This window comes from Xiphophorus maculatus, chromosome 3 (genome assembly GCF_002775205.1).
Source record: "Xiphophorus maculatus strain JP 163 A chromosome 3, X_maculatus-5.0-male, whole genome shotgun sequence".
Taxonomy (NCBI): Eukaryota; Metazoa; Chordata; class Actinopteri; order Cyprinodontiformes; family Poeciliidae; genus Xiphophorus; species Xiphophorus maculatus.
The window spans coordinates 1,863,111-1,890,246 of record NC_036445.1 but is presented as its reverse complement, the minus strand read 5'-3'; the positions used below and the strand labels follow the sequence as shown (position 1 = coordinate 1,890,246).

General features: G+C 38.4%; 2 protein-coding genes and 1 long non-coding RNA gene across 6 annotated transcripts in view; 2 read left to right on the top strand and 1 right to left on the bottom strand.

Moving 5' to 3' along the window:
• The window catches only part of LOC111608056, a 39,432-nt gene extending 29,141 nt beyond the window's left edge, over positions 1–10,291 (top strand). Inside the window, exons 5-7 of one of the 2 annotated variants that reach the window (XR_002752512.1) lie at positions 2,209–2,348; positions 6,395–6,453; positions 10,204–10,291. This is a non-coding gene — a long non-coding RNA (uncharacterized LOC111608056). Of the gene's footprint in view, positions 1–2,208; positions 2,349–2,580; positions 2,894–6,394; positions 6,454–10,203 lie in introns of those variants that run through there. The other variant, XR_002752513.1, reaches the window with a different exon arrangement.
• usp5 (ubiquitin specific peptidase 5) lies at positions 344–14,156 on the bottom strand. Of its 2 annotated transcripts, none has more exons than XM_014468711.2 (20): positions 14,024–14,156; positions 13,371–13,499; positions 13,221–13,287; positions 12,157–12,284; positions 11,522–11,667; positions 10,209–10,393; positions 9,372–9,466; positions 7,929–8,122; positions 7,651–7,722; positions 6,822–6,909; positions 6,593–6,718; positions 6,286–6,439; positions 5,224–5,386; positions 5,058–5,146; positions 4,278–4,463; positions 3,450–3,593; positions 3,218–3,360; positions 2,240–2,390; positions 2,053–2,137; positions 344–1,171 (listed from the first exon to the last, which is right to left on the bottom strand). In XM_014468711.2, the coding sequence occupies exons 1-20, from the start codon at positions 14,129–14,131 to the stop codon at positions 1,078–1,080; spliced, it is 2,547 nt and encodes an 848-aa protein (XP_014324197.1). In that variant the 5' UTR covers positions 14,132–14,156; the 3' UTR covers positions 344–1,077. The 2 variants fall into 2 exon arrangements, with proteins under 2 accessions (XP_014324197.1, XP_014324198.1); XM_014468712.2 differs by having other exon boundaries at positions 4,335–4,463.
• Positions 14,157–14,228: 72 nt separating this feature from the next.
• Positions 14,229–26,849, top strand: p3h3 (prolyl 3-hydroxylase 3). 2 transcript variants are annotated; one of them, XM_014468710.2, is made up of 17 exons: positions 14,229–14,318; positions 15,486–15,832; positions 16,368–16,552; positions 17,457–17,609; positions 18,119–18,311; positions 19,164–19,295; positions 19,376–19,518; positions 20,822–20,911; positions 20,990–21,042; positions 21,110–21,189; positions 21,265–21,392; positions 22,400–22,495; positions 22,581–22,731; positions 23,782–23,899; positions 24,564–24,639; positions 24,739–24,879; positions 26,145–26,849. In XM_014468710.2, exons 1-17 carry the CDS (start codon positions 14,251–14,253, stop codon positions 26,322–26,324), a joined length of 2,334 nt encoding a protein of 777 aa, XP_014324196.1. In that variant the 5' UTR covers positions 14,229–14,250; the 3' UTR covers positions 26,325–26,849. The 2 variants fall into 2 exon arrangements, with proteins under 2 accessions (XP_014324196.1, XP_023186157.1); XM_023330389.1 differs by lacking the exon at positions 14,229–14,318 and having other exon boundaries at positions 14,894–15,612; positions 15,684–15,832.
• Positions 26,850–27,136: the final 287 nt, after the last annotated feature.

The following is a 27,136-nucleotide window of genomic DNA, read 5'->3' as shown; positions in this document are numbered from 1 at the left end:
GGGTAAAAACCTCTTATCCTCTCACTAGTTCAGTTCATCAAAGCAAGTGTGCAAGGATGCAGAAAGTGTAGAAGGCGGAAGAGAAAGCAGCACTTGGAAAGTTGTAGGCCAATCTAAACCCCAGCTCTCAGTGGGTTTGCTGGTGACGCCTGTGAGTTTTCTCACAATCGAGGCCTGGCATTCTGTAAGCTGTTCTCACAGAACTCCAGGAACTTAAAAATGCAAATAGAACGATTAAATGTCTTATTTAGCCAGAGTATTCAGTTCCTACTTTCATTTGCTCATAAATGGGAAGTCAGAAAAGGTGAAATCCAAGAAATGAGCTGAAAGACACGGAAGAGCAAGGTTGACAGAGAGAAATCTTTATTTTTCACAGCAGAAGTAACAAAGCATTTGTTTTCAAAATAAAACACAAGTCACCCAAGTATCACCCTCACCGGACGCTTATGAGAAACATGTTGATTTATCGGTTTTACCGTTTTTTGTTTTTTTTTATTATGAGTGTTTTTAGCACTTAAACAGGTAGAGGAGGTTGAGTCTAACTAAAGTGGTGCAATGTTCCAGTCAAACAAGAAACAAAGGCCTGAAAGCGTCACATGTCAGTGAATACGGGCAGTGACTACTGATGGCAGTGGAAATCAATAGTCGGGACAGATGAGCACTTGCGTAAACATATCAATCATGAGCACAGCGTCCGAGTCGGGCGCATGTTTGGGGCGTTTGTTCAAGTTTTCCGAACGCGGTGGATATTTTGTCTGGGTAAAACCCGAATGCTGCGCTTTAACTAGTCTCGATTAGCTCTGGCTTTGACTCAGAGTTGCTCTGGTGAGTTTATCCTCCATCAGGCCTGCGGTTTGTTATCAGTGGCTACAGACAGACAGCAACTCCCCCATCCCACCCCCAACAATACTTATCTGTACATTTGCACCAATTTATTAAAGTGTGTTTATAAGCAATCTGAGGGACTTATTTATTTACATGTTTGTCAGTTGTGAAGCGTGCCAGAGCGTTTTTAAGAGCTTGCTGTTGTGGGTTTTGTTGGCGTCGTATTCTCCTGGAGTGAAACGCTGGTCCGCCTCAGTCGGCCACTCTGCGGTAGAAGTAAAGGTAGCCCAGGTCTTTGGGAGGTTTCTCTGAAGCACAAACCTTCTGATCGTTAAAGATGACCCATCTGTGGAAAAATAAATACATACAGAGTCATACAACAATCTGTTTAATCACTCAGTGAATCATTTTGGAAAGTAAAATACCAGCTGAGGCTTTTCAAAGTACGTAAAATCACAAATGGAAACAGTGGAGGCGAATGAAAAAGAAATATATATATTTAAATCTTGATGAGGAAGCGTCTCTGTGAGGACTCATTTTTTACGTGAACTATGATGCCATCTACTGTGCAAACTTAAAATTTACATGATCTCAAGCTTTACCAGGACTGTTTACTCTGAGGAAATTAAATATTTACAGAACAACAAGCTCAGCTTCTCAAACTATTTGAATATAAAGAAGTAGTTTATTTTATTAAAAAAATAAAACTTAAAATGAAATACGAGAAGTGTGTAGTTTTGATAAGTTTTTCATATCAGTAGAAAAATAATTGATAGATTTTTTTTGTTTTAAATATTGCCAGACTGATGGGGTGAACTATCCTGTTTTAAAACAGTTTTCACTCCACATCATTGTTTTTTTTAAGCAGTGAAACTGCTGACAACTTACTCAACTAGCTGTTGCTAGGTAACCACAGCATTAATGAGTTGCTAGGTAACCATAGAGCGAGCGAGTCAGTTAAAGCCACCAACCTTACTGAGCTCATTGTTAGAGGTTGAGCAGATAAAGCCTTTCCTATGCCTACATCCACCAAACTGGAGATAAAAGGTGTTTTTCTATGTTATTATATTTTTTGTTTTCTTCTGAATTATTTTATTTTTTTCTGTTCTAAATAAAGATTTCATTTAGTCACTGGTCTCCACCAAACGGGTTTATTACAACCTGATGCTTAAACTTAGTTTTATTAAAGAACCTTTGAAAGTTAGCAATATTTAGACACAAACTTACTGTTGGTCCTTCTTGATGTGGCAGACATAGTGTCCACACATCGTGCTCGTCCCCATGTGACTGATGAATGCAAACAACTCGTACTCTAAAAAGGAGGAAAACCTTTATGCTTCATCATTAAATAAACAAAGCTAAGCTGTAACTTTTCTTCTACAGGTAATTCTGACCGCCAGTCTCATTTACTCACTCCCTGGTCCGTCTCTGACGCGAGGTCCAGGTGGAGGATCCCTCCCACCCTCGCTCTCTGCAGCCGAGCGCCCGGCTTCGGACACGTCCATGGAGTCCAGGTCGTCTAGGTGAGAGAAGATCCAGTCCACCGCACGCTCCAGCACGTTACTCTATCACAGAGATCAATGCAACTTATTACAAAATTGATCAAATCAACTAAAAAGACAAGCTTTTATTGAGTATCTTGAATGTAAATATGAAGATGTTTTTCTAAAACAGAAAAACTGCTTTATGGATCTGCAGACCAATGACTGAAACGTAAATATAAAACCCTGATGGATCCTCCTTGGTTTTTCACAGTAAACTGCAGACCTTCCATCATTCTTCATGCTTTAAAATCGACATGACTCGTCCTTCACCACACATTTCTGGCCAAGTTCTCTCTTTTCGTTTTTCTCAGCATTTTGTCTTACTTGAAAATGGCTTCTTCAGAGTCACCCTCAGTCACTTTGCCTTAGCAAACAATCAATGAATCACTTCCTCATCAGATTCTTAAAGTTTTTGCACTTAACTTTTAAGCAAAATGTTAAGGTTATGGGTAACACTTTATTTGACGGGTTGTGGATAAGACTGTCATGACACCATCATAAACATGAGTAAGTCTTCATGAATATTTGTGACTGCTGTCATAAAGTGTCATTCAGTAAATCGTGACACTTTTAATACAAAGTTGACATTATTCAAAATGTCTTTGTTATGACAACTTGACATTAACCAAGAAATCATGATCTGACAAAAATGTAAAAACAAAATACATCCAGAAAGCCTGGAGCTGTTTCTCAGGAGATCATCATCATCCCAAGAAAGTGAAATTGAAAGCTGTTAGATCAAGTTTTCCGTAATAAAACTGGGAAAACATGCCAGCATAATCAGACAGATTTTCCAAATGTAAACAAGTTGCCAATTTCCTCTTCTAAATGGATGTTGTGATACTAACCGTTGCTCTGAGCGCTTTGGTTGCCTGATCTCGACTGAAGCCCATGGAGACGATCGTTGCCAGATGTTCCTCAGAGAGGCTCTCTGTGGGAGTGGTTCCAGGTCCAGAACTACTGCCTGGCAACACAAGCGGAGCCGAAAAGTCTGCAGACAACCAGGAGACAGAAACACGAACAGATTGGATAAAGAGCCCACTTGGAACGCTGCCTGGAAAATTCCCAGTTTCTACACACCAGGATCGTCCATGTGGCTCATGATCCAGTTCATGGCAGCATCAATTCCAGTATTCCCAGTGTAGTAGACTGCTTTCCTGCAGGCTTCCAGTGGAAATCCCATTTCGCATAACTGGGACACAGTGGAGTCATCGAGGACTGGAGCTGGGATAAAGTTGACAGGAAACAGTTGAATTATTTTATGATTATCTAGTTTCTATTTTTCTGAACTAAAAAACTGAATCTTACCAATTTTTATAGCCTAATTTCTAGTGAAAATATACTAATAAACTTGAACGCAGGTTTTCAGCAGGATATAGCAGCTTGTTTTAAAAATGTAATTCCTTTATATGAATTAATAAAAAATTTACATAAAATGTTATTTTGTCATTTTTTATGCGATTTTCCTGTATGCTTTGTGAAGCACTTTGTGATTTTATCTGTTAAAGGTGCCAAGAAAATAAAACTTTACAAGATATTTTTCCGCAGTAATTTTTCAATATTGTGGAAATATTTACTTAAAACAAACATTTTGCTGATATTTTACCTGTAAGTTAGTTTTGTCTTATTCCAAGTATAATAAGATATTTGCACTAGAAACTAGACAAAAAAATACTTGGTAAGATTTTGTGTTTTTGAAGTTCAAGTTACTTGGTAAAAGAAAAATGACATACAAATAAAATTAAAAACAAGTAAAAAAACAAAACATTTCCAAAATTGTGAACTAAAAAGGCAACGGACGGACTCATGAAAACAGAAAAGGAAGAAAAAGGAAAAGAAGGAAAACAAGTGAGGACAAAAAAGTGGCAGGAGAAGAAGAAAAGGAGCAGAAATGACAGACAGACTGACACAGCAGCGGGGAGTAGAGCGAGTCGTCGTCCTCGTTGCCATGCGAACCCAGGATACCTTTGACCTCCACATCTGGGGTCATGAGTGGGGGCGGGGCCACCTCAGGTAGAAGCTCCTCCCCCGGCTGCTGGCCGGTCGCACGCAGGCCGCTCAGGTCCAGGGTGTCCGGAACGTCGATGCTCACATCTGTCCAGAGAAATTCACTTCATTTCTACCACAAATATAGATTATTATAATATATACTATTTTTTAATGGTGCGCATAAAGGAACCATGAAGATATGTTAAATGAAAGCTAGTAAGAGGAAAGAATAAAATGCTACCAAATAAATTACAAGACTGAAAATCCCCTTCAGATTTGCATCTTAAAAACCAGAAGTTACATATAATCGTATCAAATTAAGGATCTATGAATATTTTACCAGAACTGATGTCTGATTCATCTACATGATCATTTTCCTATGACGCTGTTTTTCCAGTGTCAGAGTCCCTAAACTCTGCATTTCCTGTAAGCACTGAGGGCAGAAAGCGTAATCAAACTTTAAGGATGTTGTGACTGCAAAAATAATCGCACAACATCCATTTCCAATCAGTAAATACTGCTGAAGAGAACGAAACTGGAACAAGTAGGAGTTGCTCAGAAAAGTTAAGCATTCACCAAACTTTATATTGAAACTTTTTGTTTGTCTGAAACTTTCCAAACTAATCAAAATGTTCGTTCTTGATTAAAGATGAGGACTTACTCAGTTTCACACAAACAGCAAACAGCGTCTTTGCTCACCCAGTTTCTTAGGCACCCAGTCAAGGCCAAAGGTGAACTTCTTAATCTGTATAACCAGGTGATCGGGGAAAGAGGCAAACCGAGTTGTTCTGACAAATGAGATGACACAGATAAGTTCTTCTAGTTCATCTGAGTTGAGTTTTGTGCAGGCTGTTTAGTTTCCTACTTGGTAGCAGAGGTTTTTGCTTGCACAGCTGAGCTCCAGAAGTCTGTGAGCATCTCTGGTTCGCTGAGCGCCGCCATACAAGCCGAGAAGGGGATTTGTGCTCGCACTGTCGGCGCTGATGAGTCCCCCTCCTCACGGCGGCGCTCTGCCTCCTTAAGCTCCTCTGGAAACCAGAGGAAAAACAAACAAAAAAAAAAAATTAAAACATAAATAAAGTTTCTAAGTTAACTTTATAAGATAAAGGACTGGATGTATCATTATGCAAGTTACATATCAATTAATGAGTTAATTTAAAGTTAATTGAAAATTGTGGTTTTCTAACATTAATAAACATATTTGACATATTTATAAAATATAACAGGAACCTCTTGAGTTTCTGAATAGACAAATAAAAGATTAGAAGAACATGTGAAACACTTTATCCCTCACAAACAGAAGGACATTCATACCAAATTAACGTCTGTGGTTGCTTTTGAAGTTGAAACTTTGTTCCAATAAGTGAATTAACTCACTACAGAACCCACAATCAACCTCGCCTACTGACATGTTACAGATTTTTTGCTTTATGCTCTCGCTTTTCTGACATCACATCCTCGCCATCGTAGTCCATCAGTAATTTTTAAATTAGAAGTTGACTCTGCTGGATGAGTGCTATTATGGTTAAACTTAACTCAAAAATATTGTCGGGTGCTTACATTTCAAAATAGAACCTCATAAATTGCATCTTGTAACGAAGACCGGACTTTGGACCGTTTCTCTTTACCTTTCTGTAAAGCCCCGCCGCCATCTTGACTCCTGTATCAACGGCTCCGCTTAAGTAAGAGCCGCGGCGCCCTCTGCTGCACGGCGGCCAAACTACAGCACTACAAGCAGCTCTAACCGGACGATATTAGTTAATTGACTGGAAATAATTTTAATCTAATGAACCATTAATGGACAGTTAATCATAAGTAGATTAATTGTTTGTACTCCTAATTTGAACATCTGACTCTACATATGGATGTGATGAATGCATTTAAAACTAAAGATAAAGAACAACATGGAGGTCTATTAGCACCTCACCTGTGTTAGCAGCCTGGTCCATGGGAACGGGCAGCTGTACTATGTAATCTACCCGCTGTGTGTACTTGGCTTTTTGTGACTGCTGACAAACTATCTTCTCCTCCACCAGAAACCTAAAGGCTTCAGATGGGTTGGGCCCAGAGCGACAGTTCCTCTATGAAAGAAAAGGTGGGTTAATTTAATAAGGAAGCTGAGGACTAACGAGTGTTTACACACCTGATGGTCAAACTAAAGTTGGGTCAAAACCGTCTAAACAGGGATGGTGTGAATGCACACTCTGGGAGGAAAACTGAGAGAGCAGCTTTACCTCCACCATGTTAATGAAGTGCAATAAAAACTCCTGAGCATCCTGTTGTCGATTAGTAGAAAACTCTGGGTGGCCCCGCCCAACAAGTGCTTTAAACATCCGCGGTGCTATCCCAACCTGGTCGCCCTGCAGGAAAAACACAAACAGAATTTAAATTGGACTGCTTTAGATGTTAAATATGTTTATGTATAATTCCCAAAATGAGCATTGTAAGACTATGTCTTCTCACTCTGGGTTCAGATGCACCAATTTCATCTCCGGGATCTGGAGCAGGTTTGGAGTATTCTCCCGACAACAGGCCGTAACCGAGCTTGGCTCTGAAAAAACAAACAAAACAGACATCAGTGCATCCAAAATGTGTCATAAAGGAGATTCAAAAAGGCTTATTTTACTTTATTTAACCAGAATAAAAAAACCCACTGAGATTTTAAATATCTTTTTCAATAGAGCCCTGGCCAAGAGAAAGCAACAAATACAGTAGCAGTGACGCATTTCTGGACTTTTCAACTTGAAGTTTGTGATCCTAAATAGCAATATTGATTCATTAATCTATTGCAATTAATTCTTTCCAGATTCAATATTTGGGAAACCCTGTGAATCGATTGAATTAATTTATTTTTGATTGTTTTACCAGACTGAAGATGGAAATTAGCATCTTGCTAAATTGTATGTATTTATGACAATATTGTACATTCATTAATATACACTGTCCCATTTAAATAAAATCAATTAAAATTTTAAGTATTTAAATCAATATTGAATCTAATAGAAATAGAATCATGACCCAAACAATAAAAATGGTATTGTTGACTTCTTAGTATTACCCAATCCTAAAGGAGAATTTCAAAGGTGAGAATAATAACTTTGCAGAAAAACAAAAACGGATTGTTTTAAAGTGAACTATCCACACCAAAGCTGTTACGTTTCTGTTTAGTTGATTTCAAAGTCTATGAAAACATGTATCTGATACACAGATTGTAGATTCTGGAAAAGTCGTATTGTGTCTAAGATTTTAGATAATTTATGGAAATATCAGAGTCAGTTTTGAAAATACTCACACTTGAGTTTTGAAGTCCTGGGTTGGGTCACTTGGTGCTTCATCAATGATCTTATCAATGTTTGAAACGTATCTGTAAGGAATAAATATAAAAGAATAAATAAATAAATTCATTGGATCTTGATTAGTTTAAAACAATATAAACCAGGCTGAATTACTTGATCCTTCTAGTTTCATTGAAGTGATAATTTCATGTCAGTCTACAAAACCATTGAGTACTTAGAAAGACTGGTTAACTGAGATTATAAAAGCAGAAAAAAAAAAGATGGCATTACTGACGTGCTCTGGAAGTCTGGGACGGTGAAGAGCACTTGCATGACGGAGTTGAGGTAGCAGCTGTTTCCCAGGTTCTTCATACCCGTCACACCGGGTCCAAACAGGGGCTTCAGGGTCGTCCCCGACTCCTGGATGACCTCCCACTCCCCCACTCGCTGGTTTACAGCAATTTCCAACTCGGTCATTGTCCGCTCAGTCTGAAAAGAGAGAGTTCAGAGGTGAAAACCAACACTGGGTGAATCCGGCTGTACGAAGGTAACAGAGTGTGAACCAAGAACTTTTAAATCTCAACACTAAGAGCTACAACACTTCTCCTGCAGCCTGTCTGTGCAGCATCATTAGGCAAATGCATAAATGTATCATAAAAACAACATTACAGCACGCAGTGAGCGGTATGGAGATCTGAGCCGTCGACTTTAGTGCAATCTGTGGTTTGCATTGGAGAAGCAGCTGGCAAAGAAATTAAAAGCAGCAGGGATTCACAAAACATACAGGTGTCGAGAAAAAAGGCCTAATGAAGATATGTTGCTGCTTTAATAGATTATATGCTTCTACTATTAGACAAATGTGATATGAAACATGCATAAATTTAATGTGTAATGCCCAAACAAGATACTACTACAGTACATGCCTGTCAGACTTGTGAGCAACACAAACTGTTTTTATTTTCTGAGTGTGCAAGTACATTGTGGAGACCAAAAATGTGCAACATGTTGAGTGTGCACAATTTTGGACACTCAATATAATAAAATCATCCAAATGGACAAAATATAATTGATTTCGTATTCTAGATAAAATAATCTATAATCTGACTAGAACTGCTACATCTAACGATTATTTTAGTAATCAATTATTCTGATTAATCGAGTAATCGGATAAAAAAAAAATCAGCATACTGTGCAAATTTTTCCATTTAACCCACTTATTCCATTTTTTTTTTTACAATATTAGAAATAAATTAAAAGATGCAAATAAACAATTCACTTCCTTTTTAAAAAAATAAAATAAACATTTATTGCCTAAAATGCAACAACGCAACATTCCTTTACCAAACATTTGATCATTTGTAGTATCGGATGAATCTGCAGCTAAAGAAATACTTTAACAAATACTTTAACATGTGAAAAGTTCAGTCCTTTCTGCTCGACTTATCAGTACAGTGCAGGGCTAATTTATTGATTATTGTTTTGGATTAATCAATTAATAAATGATACCAAAAGTTGCTTAATAGTAATTTTATTTTTTCTTACAGAATTTGAACTCTGTAAAAAAAAAATTATGCCACAGTTCTGAGTAGAACATATTAACAAAGGTGTTTTTTTATTTCTTAAATGAAAAATGTATATATTTTTGTACAGTTTTGGCTTAACTGAAATAAGACATAAGAATTAGTAGATCTGTTGGTCGTACAACTCGTTCTTCTGGAGTCGACTGTTACAAGCGTACCTTCTCCATGGTCATCATGTTGATGCCGAAGTGAGCTAGATGCTCCGGTAACTTGGAGTCCAGCACCATGTCGTCTTCATCGTATGAATACACATCTGGACAAACGGAACAGGGATGATGACTGAGAACGATGACATACAGACAGAGGCTAAACAAGAGCTGAAATGCTGACAGAACTGATCAATAGAGTTTTATCCATGACTAAATCCATTTTCAGAATCAGTGACATTTGGAAATAGAGCAAAAAAAAAGATCGAAGGGAACCCAGTTACTTAGTGGAGGTCAGGGGACAGAAATTATATTTTCCACAACTAAATTATTTTAGTCATCAATTATTCTGAAAATTAATTGATAAGATTTGTTTTAAATGGGCACTTTCTGCCCATTTTTATACAATATCATGAAACAAGTCTTTAATACAAATATTATAAATACATAAAAAATGCAAATAAATAATTCATTTTATTGCCTAGAGTGCTATATTGTAGCTTTCCTTTAGTGAATGTTTGATCATTTGCAGCAAAGGAATAATCTGCATCTAAAATAATTTTAACAACAAATATCTCCACCTGTTCTACAAGTTATTATTATAGATGATAATGTAGAGGCCTGAACACTCGAGCAAATTTAAAACAGGTCTGTTAGATACGAGTCACTGGAAAACAGAGGGTGACCTACAGAAAGCAGATTAATGAAAATATATCTCTAGAAGAATTATTATCATTATTCCTAGGCTGGTTTATACATTTATAAACTTACAAAGCAACAGCGCCTCCAGAATACAGATAAATCTATAACCTTTACTACTGACAGCTCATGATTGTGTCCTCAGCTTACCAGCACCATCAGGAGTGATTGTGCCCAGTTTGACAGCCAGCGGGTATCCGGTCTCCTGGAAATGGAGGAGGGCGTGGTTGTTGCCCCCGGAGCCGTCGAAGTACCTACGACCGCACAGCACTTTGCCGTCTGTGAGGTTCATCCAGATGTTCTCCTGCAGGTCACACACCTCACACCGCCAGCCACTGCGGAGGCGGAAAGAAGATTAAAACCTCACATATCAAAGCTCTGACACTCACTGGGGGAAAAAACCCAGTGAGTGTCATGAGTGTCATAGAGTCCATGTTCTCTGAACTCTATTATTACAGAGACAGCTAACGTCCTGCAGGCTGGATGTAAAAGGACCTCAGAGTTTCCCCAGAAAACCTGACAAACCCGCTGGTAGAGGCGCTAGGTGTTTTAGAATTAAAAATGTTTAAAGTTGACAGAAAATTTGAAAACATCACTAGGTAACGATGTTACTAGAAGACAGATATTAACAATACCTAAACACCAGCTATAAAATCTTAAAAAAGACAAACATAAAAAAATTCAGTTAAGATTAATATCAACGTTTGATAACACTTTGTTTGAAGAGGTGTGCATAAGACTGACGTGACACTGTCATAAACATGAAGGGAGTTTTTATGAACGTTTTGACTGTTGACATGAAGTGTCATTTATTAATTACTGCTCTGACTAGTTCTTCTTTCTGCACATTGTCTTTTTTTTGAGTCTATATACTCCAATTAACAATCGATTACTAAATTAGATGACCATTATTTCAATATTTGATTCATCCAATTAATCCTACTCATCTAACATCCTACTCTGAAAATCTGGACTCAGAACCGGTCTCAAACAATAGATTTCTAACAACCAAAGTTGTTGTAATGATGCAACCCTTTTGCTAACAACTATATTTTCTGAAGACAAAGTTTGTTTAAGCACAATATCTACCAAGTGAACCGACCTGCACCTCTTTTTTTCTACTTGAAAAGTATTAAAAAGATTTACTCCACAGGATGAGTGAGAATTAGTTTCTAATTTATGATTTCAAACATTGAGCAACGATCTTAAATAATAAAGCTGCTGCTAATATGATCAATCTTTAAGATAAGTTAAAATATATTCCGTTTCCTGTTAGTTAAGTTTACATTTTCTCAGATCAGAACTGTGTTATAAGGGTATAAGACGATTAGCTGTCACTTGGTTCTTTAGCGTGTGAATGTGTTGAAGTGCAACTGTGTTAGGCAAGGTTTTATTTGAATAATCTAAAAACTCTCTTAAGTAGCAGATTTCTTAAAAACACATTGATTAGTTAAATAAACCACCTGGGAGGGATCTTGACTCCGTTGTCCAGCTGTTTAAGGTTAGCGGCATGCTTCGACTCCTGTCTCACCTCTCCATCCCACTGTTGAACTTGTAAGGTGTGAGACACCGAGTCTGCTGCCATGATACCCGACATAGACAGAGACACCTGGAAACACAGGAGAGGAAGCACGAAATGTTAGAATAATGTCTCAGTTACTTGGAACTACAAGGTTTAAACGGCTCTGCTATGAAAATGTAAGGTAACACTCAAGTTACTGAGTGAGAGTAAATGACTAATACACAGATAAAAATGAAAATTAAATTAAATTCTACAATTTTAATCCAGAACCTCTTGCAAACCAGAGTACAGGCTCAGACTATTTACTCTACAAACAAAAATAAAGAACAGAAACTTTGGAGAAGTATTAGTTGATAAAAGTCCAGGAGTTCCCAATGAACCATTTAGCACCAAGTGTACAATCTGAAATGTTCTTATTTTTTTTTTGCCTAGAGCCAAAAAATTAATATCTAATGAATAATGAGTCAATGCTCCTATTGCAAGAGAATAAAACCTCGAAACTTGTAATGTGTAAGATCAGAGGAGCTTTGTAGCTGCTGGATGTAATCCTTAATACAATTTTTTTTAAAAAGTTACCCGCTCTCTAACAACATCCGGCATTGTGCCAAGGTCCTCTGAGGTCACTTCCTGTCTGTCAGGTAAAATGACCACCTTTACGTCCTCCTCGTAAAGCTCCTGCTCCACATCAAAACCTCCTTCAATCCCTGGAAGAAATTAGAAACAATAATGATGCCAACATGTGATGTAGACATGAAATGTCCCTCCATGGTCCTCCGAGGTTTTCTCCCTCTAGTCCAGGTTCTGAGTTCTGGTGAAGACAGGAAGTAGACGCCTATTTGGTTGTCCACTGACCCTCACTGCTGTTCTTTTAAAACTTTTAATAACATATCTAGCTATTCAACAAGTGGTGACAGATGAGTCTAGAAAAACCATATTAAAACACTTATTCCTGCATACAGCAGATGTCGTGTTTTATGTGATGCAAAAGGCCAACACTAACAAAACTCACTGGAAACAAAGCCAATGTTAGAGTGATGTGCCAATATTGACTGAATTTTATTGTTTTAAAAAAAGCAGAAACACAAAGAGCAGAGTGCAATTAAATATCAAGAAAAACTCATCGGGGGAACACAACAGGAAAACATGAAATCACACCAGAAATATGTTACATGCTACATTAAGAGATATAGCTTTTCTTCCTGACATTCTTTTGATTTAAATGCCATAGAATCATTTGAAGTTTAATTCAATAACACATGCAAAATACATCCATGTGCACGTATATCGAGCTACAAATGTGAAAAAGTTTGGTGAAGTAGCATTTTGCAGCTCTGCTTCATCGCCTGTAAGAGCAACCAAGAAAGATCCTTTCCCAACTGGGAGAAAAGTGACCAAAATTAGAAATGGAAAGGAAAAAACAAAGAAAAGCGAACCCACAAGCAACAGGAGTCGTGAAGAAACTTTGCATTTTTTCCTCCTTTATGTTCAAACCACAATAAACTGACACAAATACCAAAATTGTGACTTTGTGTGGCCATGTGCCAGTTTTCTTTCAGAAAATTGTCTTAGCTCCAACTCATCTCTTACAGATTTTTGACAAGTTGTGCAAACGTTTCATCCCTTCCCTCAGGAAAACTCACCTATAGCCAGTCTAGTGGGCTTTTTCTTAGGTGGGTGTCCTGAGCCAGAGTTGTTTTCATCCTCCTTCTGTGAACAAAATAAATGTTTATTATCATTTGCAAACGAGTAATTGACAGACAGTTTATATTATATTACACATTAAAGTCTACCTTAGCCTTTCTAGTCCGGGTAATGTGCAGGTAAGCCCTCTGACCAGTCCGAGCGTGATGTCTGCCCACGTACTGACTGCCAAAACCCAGAAAAGTGTTCATGCACACGTATATGCCTCCTTCACTCTCCTGTAAAGAGAAAACATGCACCAAAAGTCAGACAAATACGAATAATTCATAACATCAAGCCATAACACAAGAAATTAAAGCTGGAGCACATCTGTAGCTCTTGATGACAAAGCATCCGTTGCTCTAGCTCCTGTCAACCTGCTAAGCGTCACTACTTAGCAGCTTTTGCTACAATTCCAGCACAAAATGAGATAAGAAAACAGTGGTTAAAGTATGCGGCAAGTTTATATTAAATTAAAGCTGGTTCAAAGTCGTAGCTGTTAAAAAAAAGTTTACTTGTTTTCTACTTTGCTAATTAAAACACTCAGCTACACGGCTAGCGCTGCTAACTTTCCATTACAGAGCATTACTAGCTTAGCATCAAGCTAGCCTGCTAGTTAGCCACAAGAAAATCTAGCTCAAAGTAGGAAACCTCTGGTATTTCTTTCTTGTCACGGTACAGCAAATGATACGAATACATTTGGAAAACTAGCACTCTTCTTCTGGCTAGTGGAGGCAGTGCTTCACAAAAGGAAAAGGCTCACCGGTGACGAAAATGACAGGGCGCATTCGTCTTTGTGGACGCGGTCCCCAGGCTTTGGGACGCGAATTGTGGACAAAACTGACATCAAAACCTCTCCAACGTCCGCCATGGTGAAATGTCTCGCTCTGCTTTTCAGTGGGACGGTTGCTGTCCTGAGTTTGGACACCTAGTCGGTTGTTTACCTGGTTCTAAAGGGCGCCTGTTGTCTCTCCTATGCGTTTGGTCTGAATGAATCAGGAGCCGATGCCTGGTGTTGAGGAAAGGAAGGCCGAACGAGAGAAGAGCCAGCGTTTACCGTAATACACAGAATAAAGACACCCACTGTTATTTATGTAAACTTTACACAAATTGTATGAAGATTAAATGAAATTAATAGAAATTATTAAAATTTGTGTGACAACCTATTGCAAAGGAAAACGTTATTTTTATGACAAGCTAGATATCTGGAAAACTTTTAGACCAAATATGCTTTTACTATAACTTTCTAACTTTGCTATGGATTGATGAGACTTTGACATGGAATTTGTTGTATTTTATTTTCTATTTAATGATTTCCATCTCAGCTTTTAAAGAATTCATAGGTTAAAACTGGACATCTTGTAATTTTTTATTTTAATAAAAGGATCATTATGGAGCTACTTTCTTCTATTCTCTACAAAAATAGGTCAGAATTATATTTATATATGTGAAAAACGCAGTTTGTAATATATGATTCTTATATTAAACTGTAAACGGTCAAAATCAAAATGACATGATTTTTTAAAAAAGCCCTCAGGGGTGTCAAACTTCAGTCCTCAAGGGCCGGCCGGTGTCCTGCAGTTTTTAAATGTGCCACAGGTACCAAACGCTGAAATGAAATGGCTTAATTAGCTCCTTCTTGAGTAGATCAGTTCTCCAGAGCATTAATGACCTAATTATTATAGTCAGGTGTGGTGCAGCAGAGGCACTTCTACAAGTTTCAGAGCCGTGGCCCTCCAGGACTGGACCTGTGCCTTAGACTGTTTTGTTTATGCTTTTTATTTTATTTTTTTTTTTTTTTTTTGCTTTTGATATCTAGACCACTTTAAGGAAATTTTAAAAAAGAGAGAGAGAGAGAGAGATCCAGCCGAGCCAAGACTGAATATTTGCCTTGTCGGTGAGATTCCAACAGGCTGTGTTGACTTTGAGATGCAGTGTCGCACTTGCTTTCTTTTTTACGGTAGTAGAAGTTAAGTTAAAGAAAATCGCGCCCTCTGGTGGCGAATTACAACAGTTGCAGTTTCAAACGCTGCCTAAATTAAAACATGCTCTGTCCCTTTAATAAGATCAAAACAAACCAGCAAACTTACTTTGATTTGATTTATACACACATCTTTCGGATTTGATGAAGTAATCAAAAAGATGTGAAGAACTTGTAGCATACAATGATGAGGTTTCGTTTTCTCACTCTGGCTGATTTTTTTCTGGATGGTCTTTATCTGCAGACACTCCTCCTCTTCCTCTCCTGCTGCTGCGGTGGGATCTGCTTTTCGGACCATGGCGCTGCGCTCTGAACATTTCACTGTATACGTGGCGTTGTGTTTTCTTCTTGTAGCATTATCTACCCTCACTGTAAGAGCTTCCGGAGGTAGCGGATCTAAAGTTTTGTCTCTTTTGCAGCCGTATGACTTTCTGTATTACAGCGGGGTCCGCGCTTATTACGGAGAGGAGTGGACAAAGGCTGCAGAGCTGCTGGAGAAATCCATCCAGACCAAGGAGGCTCTGCTGAGAGCCCGCAGACAGTGTCATGATGACTGTGTGGCATCTGGGACCGAGGCTTTCAACAAACTGGGTAAGTTTATAGGTAATAACTATATTCTGGTGAAGATATTTATGAATCAGTCAGTCTAAATTAACAATAAATGTCAGATCGCTCAGCTTAACTTCACCTCAGTCAATTTAGAGGCTGGTTGAGTTTATTAAAGTACAGTGGTTTGCATAGAGATTCATAAACGTTTTCAGGTTATCATGCTACAACTACAAACTGCAATGCATTTTGTTGAGATTTATGCAACAAAGAAAACTCAAAACCGCCTAAGGACAGTCGGACTTTACACAGTCAGCTGAAGTTAGGTTTCAACTAAGGATGCACCGATCCACTTTTTTCACTTCCGATACAGATATCCGAGGTTTAGGATTGGCTGATACCGATCCGATACAGAAAACCTGCGCTGAATGAAGTTAAAAATGTCCTTTCTTTTAAACACAGACTTAAATGTACCAAATTACAAATGTATTTGATAGCCCTGCACCAGTATTGCACACTTAAGTAGGTATATACATATATGGCTGGATGTGAGATGTGTTTGTGTTTTCTGTGTTGTCAGACTCAGAGAAGGGCAGCATGTGGGACCTCTGGGCTCTGGACTGGATTCAGCAAAAAGCCGAGTGTCTGAGGTTCTGTATCGGACGCTCCGTCGTCCCTACTGGACAGCTTCCTGTTTCTAGTGACATCGAATATGAATTCAACACTCGCAACCCCTACAACTTCCTACAAGTCACTTACTACAAGGTAAGATGCACTTTATGCTACAAAGGATTATTAAAGGCTCTGATAAGAAAAAATTCTGACTTTAATCTTCTGAGATCAAAAGTCAGATATTTTTTCTTTTTCTAGTGATCCTACTCATCTTCTGTACAATTGCATATTAGGGTTACTGTAAATACAAAGAAAAAGGTACATTTTTGTAGTCAGGTAGTAAATTTTAGCCAAAAAATATCTGAAATTTCTTTCCTAATTTCACAAATTGTCTAGGGGAAACAATGACATTTTCTGAGTTTCAAAAGTCAAAAATTTGCTTAAAAAAACTCAGAAAATTTTACATGAATCTCAGAAAATTTCTATGAAAACTTTGGAAATTTCAGAGTTTCAAAAGTCGAAAGGTTTTGACTTTTGGAAATTTTCTGAGTTTCAAAAGTTGAAAAGTTGCAAGAAAAAACTCTGAACAAAAAAACATGAAAACTTCTGAGTTTCAAAAGTTGAAAAATCCACCCATCCATCCATTTTCTTACACCCTTGTCAAGTTGAAAAGTCAACTTTTTAAACTTAGAAGTTTTTCTTGAAAATTTCTGAGATTAATCTAAAAAATTCTGAGTTTCTTCTTCCACATTTTTGACTTGTGGACCTCAGAAATTTCCACATTTGTTTCTAGAAAATTTCAGAGATTATTCTCAAGTTTTTGGCATAGATTTCCTCCTTTTTTTCTATCTACATTGAACAAAATACGTTGCCAAACACTCGTACTGTGCATCCTCAGAGCTCTGGTTAATAAACTTATTAGTATTTTTACTCCCGTTGACTCTACAGTCAATATTCTGTGATGTTTAATTGAAATTAGCTACTAGGCTGTTAACTGTGTTGTGTTTTCTGGAAACATGCCAGTGTTTGTCTGACATCCTCTCCTCCTCCACACCAGTTAGAGAAGTTGAAAAAGGCGGCGTCTGCAGCTCACACATATTTTGTGGCCAACCCGAGTCACCTGGAGATGAGGAACAACATCGAGAAGTACAGGCGGATGGAGGGAGTGACGGAGGACGACTTCTATGACAGAGAGGCTGAGAAACATTGGGTAAGATGAGAAAAACGGTCTGTTTATCAGCAGTGAGTCTGAATGGATGCAGTGATGAGGCACAGCATCCTCCAGAAATATTTGAACACCTTGAAATTTATATTTTGTTTTAGTAAAACCTCAAAAATGTATGTTTTTGTGTTATAGAAAAACAGAAAGTGATGATAAGTCTTTCATTGTGAAGTGGAAAAATATGTGCTTTCAAAAGTATTTGATTGCCTTGGATTCTATTTAGTGTTATTATAATAAAGAAAACTGAATGCAAATGCACACTTTTTATATTTTTCCTTCCAGTTAGGCACCAATCTATGTTTCTTGACAACTTTAATAAACTTTGAACCTCAAAATCTTTAATAAAAACAGTAAAGCTTTAGGTTGTGATGTGATAAACTGTAAAAAGAAGAAAACACTGCAGTAAAGTTGAGGACTAAAAATATACACCACTACGGTTCCTGAAGTTGTTTCACCTAAGCTCCCAGTTTTAGTGCGGCCGCATTGTTTTCCCTCAGGTTCTGTATGATGCAGCCACGCAGCACGAAGCGTCGTCCGACTGGCTGCAGGCGGCGGAGAAATGGAGAGCGTGTGTGAATGAAACTCTGTGGCGGACAGACGAGTGCAGGGTGCAGTGTGAGGTTTCACCGCAGCCGCTGCCTGAGGACCGGGGAGTGGACGGGGTGGACGGCGCGTTCGAAAAGGCTGCAGGTGGGAAAAGTTACAAAACAGGATGAGATATTCTCATGCCACAGGAGCGAGGAAAACTTTGTTCTGGATTATTGTTTAGTATATTTTCTCAATGCTTTTAATCTCTTTACGCAGTTTGGTTGAATTTAAATATGTCAGGTAAAACTAATAGGATGAGATGATAAATACAGGAGGAAATAGACAAACTTGTAATTTGTTAATTTGATTTTATTTGTTTTTCTTTCTGCAAAAATTACAAACTTGGAGGATAAACAAATTTTTGATTTCTTTAGGTTTCCCCCAGGTTTTTTTTATATTTTAAAGTGGTCTTAATCAGGTTTTCTATAAGTTTTCAGAATATCTTTCAAAAGATTTTTTTCTTTTTATTTTGTCTGTTGTTCAACTTAGTTTCAGTTCAATATATGATGATTTAAACAGAAATCAGATTCTTATTACCACTAAACTCTGACCTGTCAATCAGCCAGGGCCGGATTTACAAGGATGAGGGGCCCCGGGCTGCAGCCTGTTTTGGTTCCCTATTCACTAAGAAAAAGTTATTTTACTAATATAAATTATAGAACATTAATCCTTTACATCAGTAGGTGTGAACGGATGCATGATAGATTTAACACATCTTCTTGGCAATGACTCCTTATTGTTTCCAAAAAAAATGACTATACCGTCATAAGTTTTAATAATAATATTAATATAGCTCACATATTATTTCTGCCAAACATTAACATTCATTTAAAAAAATCAATATATACATAAAAGCCTGTCTGGCCCAGCAATCAGGAGTAAAAACATAAACGTGCTGCAATGACCAGTGTTGTTTATGACACATATGGACGTTCGTTTGTCTCGCCTGTCCAGCTCTGTCCCTGTCCTTCCTCTCATGCCGGCAGTCCTGCGTGACTCAGGTCGCCACACGACCCGGACGGATTTCTGCACAGGAGGACTTCTTACCCACTCAGCTTGAGCATCTGCACATTGCGCAGTTTAAATGTGAGGCTTTGCTCAGTAAACAATAATAATGTTTTAATTATTGTTCCATTATTTATGGTTGATTTTTATTTCTCCAACAGCTGGTGATGTGAGTGCAGCGCTGCAGACACTTCGCTCCTTTCTGCTGTTTTACCCCTCTGACAAGGACTCCTTAGACAACCTGCAGCTCTACTATGAGACACTAGGGGGCGATGCCGAGTCACACGGCATCCAACCTGCTCGGGTAAAACTCTAGAGGTCGCTCATTGGCAGAGAATCTAAATCTGAATGTTCTCATGTTTCAACTACAAACTTTAATGGATTTTATTTGGACTTAATGTGAAAGACCAGCACCAACCAGTACATAGCTATAAATGAATTGGTATTATAAGGAATAGTAAATCTGCACTGATATGCTGTATTGTAACTAGTCTGTTTTTTTGCAATTTTCAATACACATGCACATTCTGAACTTTTTAGAAAAGTGATCCGACTCAGTTGCACATCCTTCGGATTGCAGGTCCAAAATAACTGCTGTTATAGACTTGTACAATATATTATTATTATTATTATGAATGAAATCTTGTTTTTATATATAATATTTTAGACTTTAAGAACTTTTTTGTGTGAACCTTTACACCTGATGCTGCTGTTACACCTGAGTTTCTCCTTTACGAGACAATAAAGGATGTTTTTATTATATTCTGTTATATTATATTATAAATAGAGGCATGAATTTGTCTTCAGGCCTTCATACGTTGGTTCCTTTTGATGGAATTTAGTGCAACCAAATGCCTTCAGATCATCTAATCATTAGAGTCCACCAGTTTGTCATTTAATCTCCATATGAATGGCGGTTTAAATGTATTAGTGAACATTAGTGAACAAAAGGCATCATGAAGACACCATAGATGTGTGGAAGAAGCTGCTCTGGTCAGAAAATGCTGGGCGATGCATGCAAAATGTTTTGTACAGCAGGAAACAGGGTGGAGGCAGCATCATGCTGAACAGAGGCCAATCCTAGAAGAAAACCTGCAGAATCAGAGCATATACTTTGCTACAATGGTCTAGTTAAAGTCCAGACCTAAATATAGTAAATACAAATACATGTCACAACAGATTTCTAATTTTAAAAAGGTTTGAAAACTATAAAGTACATTGAATAACAAGACAAAATGTGAAAAAGTTAAAGAAATATGACCCTGGACAGGGTTGTTTTGTGTTATTGTTATTTTCCACTGATGGGAAAATGAAGGAAAACATAAATCAGAGTTTAGTCGTGCAATCTCCCTCTAAATATTTTAAGTTCAATTTTCTTTTGTAAAAATGGGATAACATGTATTTATTTAGAGCACTTTATGTGTAAATATATAAGATTATAGGCAGGTGGCTAATCTCCATCTCTAGTCTGACTGGCTGGTTGATGTCACAGTGATAAAAACCACAAAATGACACTGCAGAATAAGAAATGCATAAAATCTATACATCATTTAAATAACATTCATCCAAACAGTAACGTTTGACTGAAAGTTTGTGTTTTCATTCAGGAAATTGCCAGATACATCAACCAGTCGTTGCAGGAGAAGAGCCTGTTGTATTTCGGTGTGGAGAATCTGAACTTTACTTTCACGGACCCGGTAAGCGCTAACGCCCAGAGCAGCGACTGAACGCCGTAAATGTCTGTTTGCTCAGTTTATTCATCATCCTGTTTGCAGGATCTCTGGACTCCAGAGGATGTTGTGCCTGAGTCTCTCAGAGAAAACTGGAGGTGCGTCAAACTGAGGCAAAATTCACCTGAAATGTAAGGTTGACTCAGAGTGTTTTATTCCCTACAGAGCAGAAAAACAGATGATAAATGAGAAAATAAAGGAAGGAGATCAGCCAGAAGAAGTGGACGACAGCGGGTTTTATGCAGGCAAGAAAGTCGTTCCATAGTTTCATAATTTAGCTTTTCTTCTGTCTCATCTTTTACTGTTGTTGGTCTCAACAGGGGGTCTGGTTCCACAGGTGGGAGTGACCATAGCCATGGACGATGATGCTCTAAACGGGACGAATCGGGTCGTTCTGGACGGAGTCATGACTGAGAAGGAGTGTGATAAAATACTGCAGCTGGCAACTGTAGGTTCCAATAATAAAACTCAACTCTCCCTCCAACACAGAGGCTTTTGTAGGGGTGCACTGATTTCCTTAACTTTGGGAGATCGGTGATCGGCCCATTTTTACATGTGAAGCCGATCTTATCCATCCATTTTATCCACCTTGGAAAAGGTCTAAAAACCAACCACTGCCCTCTTCTGCTCTCCTGTTAGGAAGGTTTGACTTACAGACCGGCTCACCAGGTCGTATCTCCAAGTTTGCAGTAAACAATAGTCGCCCCATTGTTGCAAATTCACCGACTTCTTTGCTGTAATTAGCAACATTTCAGACAAACAAATGTAAAAATTGGCCAAAATTGTGATAGACAGGTCAGGCTTTTTAAATAATCGGTTATCGGCAAGTGGCTAAAAAAACTGCAATCGGTGCACTGCTAATTGTTTGTCTAGTTTTTAGTCAAACGTTTTTAGTACACATCAATTAAGATTATACTAACTTAAAAGTATCGTATAAAGGCTTGTTTTAAGTAAGTAATTCCTTGACATTGATGAAAAAGTTGTAGTTCTATTGAAAGACAAACTTACTTAAATGTCCCCTTGTTATAAATGAAATAATCAGCCGGTGGCGCAGGGGGTTAGTGCTAACCCCCTGCGCCACCACAGCGCGCCCCACGTTTGGAGGCCTTAGTCCTCAACGCGGACATCGCGGGTTCGACACCCGGCAACATTTGCCGCATGTCCTCCCCCCTCTCCTCGCCCTCTTTCCTGTCTGCCTACTGTCACAAAAAATACGAGCCACTAGCACCGCAAAAACTATTCGGAGAAAAAAAGAAATAATCAGTCTATAGAACTGGAAAATTTTTATCTATATCAAGAAATGATTTACTTAAAACAAGATTTCATATCTTGCTTTTAGTCAATGTTAAGTTAGTTTTGTCTTAATTCATGTGTCCAAATATATTTGCAATAGAAACTAGACAAACAATAGTTGGTGAGATTGGTTGTTTTTACAGTGTACGTTGTGTTTTTTAGGTCGCGGCGTCTCTTGGCGATGGTTACAGAGGACGGCGGTCCCCGCACACTCCTCATGAGACGTTCGAGGGTCTCACTATCCTCAGGGCTGTGAAGGTGGGTGGAAATCAGAGGATGAGAGCAGCAATAGGAGAGGTTTTTGTTTGAAATCTCTGAAGTCCTCCTGCTGTCTGTGTCCCAGCTGTCTCAGGAAGGACTGGTGGACCAGTCAGACACCAGACTGCTACATGAGCTGGGTGAGAGAGTGAGAACCCTGCTGCACTCCTACTTCAGGAGTCCCTCGGGGCTTTTCATCTCCTTCACACACCTGGTGTGTCGCAGTGCCGCTACGGGTAATAACAATCACTCTTTATTCTGTCCTGGATCAGAGAAAGTTTCATTTCGACACAGTGATGTTATAGTTGTATCATATTTCCGAGTGTTCATATTTCCCAAAAGTCTCAGACATTTTTTTGTTTTTTTGATACGACATTAGTGAACAAGCAGCAGACAATCATGCAGACGGAGGAAAACACCTGCTAAATCGGGGACAGAAATATGGAGAAGTTTAAAGGGAATCTATTGTGAAAAATTCACATTTTGTGTATTTTTATACGTCCAGTTGGCTTTTGAAAACACTTCAAGCTCTTAAAAACAACATCCAGTCTTTATTTGGAAATGAGTTAATGTGTTGTTGGTGTCTGAAAAATTAACCCTTTTGCAAACTTCCAGATTAAGTCACAAACGACGAGCTCTGAGCTGTTACCTAGCAACCCCAGCCGAGCCCAGCCCGTCGCCTAGCAACCAAAGCAGAGCTCTAGCACATTTAAAAACGCTTTGTGTCATTTTTCCTCCTCTTTATCATCATACATGTGCTTCATGTTGGTGTGTTGCATGAAATTCTAGCAAATTAAATTTAAGTTTGGGACGTAGTTTAAAAGATAAAATTGATTGAATGCAGCAAAGCAAAGCACAGAACATTTTATTATTAAATGTGCAACAGAGCTTGGCTTTTCAAGTCTTTCTTTACTCTATAACCGTGTGATATTACAAAATAATCTATGTTATTGTTGAATATTACAGTATGGATATCAGTTATAGAAGTGATATAGTCATATTGTCCTCTCTTTTGCTTATTTTTAATTATTGAAACACTCTTTAGGGTCAAGGGTCATCTGGGTCAGGTGTGCAAATATGCGAGCTGGAAATCTTTGAGCTCGTTTTAATTTATCACTCAATTTATTGATTTATGTGCTTATTGCTCATTGCGATAGATCTGCAGATAACTTAAAAATGCTTGAATCAGCTTTTGAGCCAATACTTTGGACCGGATCAGGACAGCTTGCAGTTTCCATCACCACACTGGTTCTGACACGTGATTCTGTTTGTCTGTTTCCTTCCAGGTGAGCAGGAGGGCAGGATGGATTTGTCTCACCCGGTCCATGTCGATAACTGTCTTCTTGAGCCGGAAACCAAACAGTGTTGGAGGGAACCGCCTGCCTTCATACACAGAGACCTCAGGTACAAGAAAACCTGAGGTCCATTAGTCATCAGTGTTTATTTCATTTGCTCCATTTCGGCCATTATTTACTCTGAATCATGATGCTTTGATTTAATGCCACCTTGTTCCAAATGTGTACAAAAGAGAAAGCAAATATAACTTAAACGGAAGTGAGATTTTCAAATAATCAGATTCAGGAAAGATGCATTTTAGTTAAAGGTGTTAATTTATGGAAAAATCAAAATTTCTTTCTGCATTTTAAAAGAAAACTGAAAATCATTATGATGAGGGGATTTGGCATTGAATAAACTGATAGTTTGTTTTGTATTTCTAATAGTTTTCTGAGTTGAATAGCTAAGTTTGTCTTCATGTAAATATTATAAGTTTATTCTTCTTTCTCCTCCTTTTCATTCGGGATTTCTTTTAGTTGTTACCTGAGCTACTTATATTTATTGAGCGAATTGGAATAAAACTCAAAATAAAGGGATAAAATGAAAGGAATCCATGTACCTATATAACTTTTTTCAGTCTTCTGCAGCATGTAGAAGGTGATTATAGGAAAGTTGTCTTTAAGCAAACTGTCACTGCATTACCAAACTGTCTAAAATCAATACGTTACATCCTATAAAATATAATAAAGTCCTTTTTATATGTGTGAAAATGTTCGTCATTTTTACCCAACAGCGCCATTCTCTACTTGAACGATAACTTTGACGGAGGAGAGTTGTTCTTCACTAAACGAGACGCCAAAACAGTAACAGTGAGTCACTTTGATAAACTGAAATATGCAGATTATTGATCATTTTTTTTAACGCCAATAATGAATGTTGGATTTCTTTGCCCTCATTCTTGTCTGCAGGCTCGAGTTAAGCCGAGCTGTGGTCGACTGGTGGGCTTTTCGTCCGGGCCGGTGAACCCCCACGGCGTGACGGCCGTGACCCGGGGTCGGCGCTGCGCTCTGGCCCTCTGGTTCACCAAGGAGAAGCTCTACAGGGACATGGTGAGCGCTGAGGTCCAAAATGGCCTCTTCCCCACTTATGTCACACCTGCGGCTGCGCTCGCTGATGTCGTGACTCTGGTGTTGGATAATCGGAGCGGCTCGAACACAATGCAAATCTGCTGCTGGTTTTGCATGACGATGGCCATTTACCGAGCCTGTTCTGCGGCCCGGTCGATGCGGTCTCATCGTGTGCACGCTTGGCAAAGATTAACCATTTAGGACTCGGCGTTTCACCTCTTTACTCCGCATTTAGTGATTTTACTCAAACATGGGAGAAAAAAAAACAGGTTCAGGCCTTGAAACCCACTGAACCATTCCACGTCTTGTCAGGTTAAAACCGTGAACTTTAATATGTTTTACGGAGATTTTATCTAATAAGCCGACACAACGTACCGTAGTGAAGGAAAAGATGAGAAATTCCCTTTTCTAATTAAGATCTGAAAAGTGTGGCCTGCATTTTTATTCAGCCTCATGAGTCAACACTTTTCACTGCAATCCTTTAATTTAGAGTTTTTATTAACATTAGAAGTTAAATACAATGTACATCCAAACTTTACACGGTTTCAAATGTCCTACAGAAAATAACATTCAGAAATTTTGTTCATCCAGTTTGGAACAAGAATTTAAGTTGTTCCAAAGTAAAGCAAATATTTATTTTAACTTGTTAATGTGAGTGAAAATAATAGAGTAATGTGTGCTCTTTAAATAGATGAGAGCAGATTTTGTTTGTGCATATTGTGAAATAATTATTATTTGGTTTAAATTGCAGCGTTAAGTTAAAACTCACAATTCAAGATTGATGAATTATCAGAACTTAAAAAACAATTTCAGACATTTGTTTCTTGTCAAATCAAATTCATGAACTTTATTTTCTGAGTTTCTGAGTTAAAACCAAAACAGTTTCCCTGTTGAGTTGAATTTTCAAGTTAAACCACCTTCAAATGTTTTACAGTGTACAACATAGTAAAAATACTCCTAAAAGTTTTGGGGTTTTTTTTTTTTCAAAAAAGTTACTAAAGTAAATTTACCTCAACTCTGGTTCCATCACAAAAATCCCAAGATAATACATTGATTTCACTGAAGTGTTTGGTGTATAAAAGGTTGTTAAGTTCAGTTTCATCAACGTCACACAAAACATCAACAGGAATGAATTTAAAAACAAGAAACAAACGCTTTGTTTTTGCACAACTCCTTCAGAATTTGCTTTCCAAATCAGCTTCCATCAGGAAATCAGCATTTTGATATATTTTGCATCCCTGCTCCAGGAGCGAGAGGAAGCAGAGGCCTTGTGGGCCGCCGACGGACAGAGCGCGTTGAAGAAGGACGAGGAGGAGGAGGAGGAGAAGGAGGGCAGCGCCACCGCGGGCCGCAACGCCCGGAGCCACGCGCCCAAAGAACGGAGCAGAGGGAGAAACACGGTGACGGGCCGCAAGGACGAGCTGTGACAGTCAGAAGAGACGCTCAAGACTGAAACTGGAATTTATTTTCATCTCTCAGTTTCCACTCAAGCATCTCACTCTGTTTGTGTTTCGTTTTTTAATCCTGTGTCTAATTTGTGCTTTATTTATGCTGTAAGTGATGGAGAGCTGCCTCTGTGATGTCAGTCTGTATAATTGCTCCAGATGCTTTTCTGACAAATCATTGGATTTGAAAATGGAAAGAATATAATGTGCATTAAATGTGACTGTTCACCAGCGAAGCACGAGTGCCACATACCAAATGCATGCAAGAGGAAAGAGGATTATAGACGGAGAGAGAGAGGTTAGAAACGGTGGCAAAGTAAGGCCAGGCTGCAAGATCTGCTCAGCGATTTACCTCCGCCGGTTTTATTCTGCTCTGAATTTGAGGAAAATAATAAAGTTCGACTGACATGAGCCTGACGCACAACACTCTGCTACCAAAAAAACCCAAAACAACAGGAGAGAGATGTTGGATAGAGAGAGAGAGGTGAGCGAGGTTAAAAAAAAAAAGGATAGAAATAGAGAGATTACTGTTAATCCCTTATAAATGAGTGCATTTGTTTATGAAGCTTAAAAAGTCTCCCATTTAGAATATGGATTATTAATCCAAGGAGAGAGCACTTAATCATACACATCCAGTGGTGTGACAGCCGGCCGGCCTCCCACTGCAGCCTCACCATTCCCATTACAACCAGTGTCTCTTTGCAGCCCCCTCCCTTTACTGCCAGGCCCATATTAACACTCTGTGCTGTAATCTGACACAAATTCGGGTCGAGCGGCTCATTTAATGTAGTTTT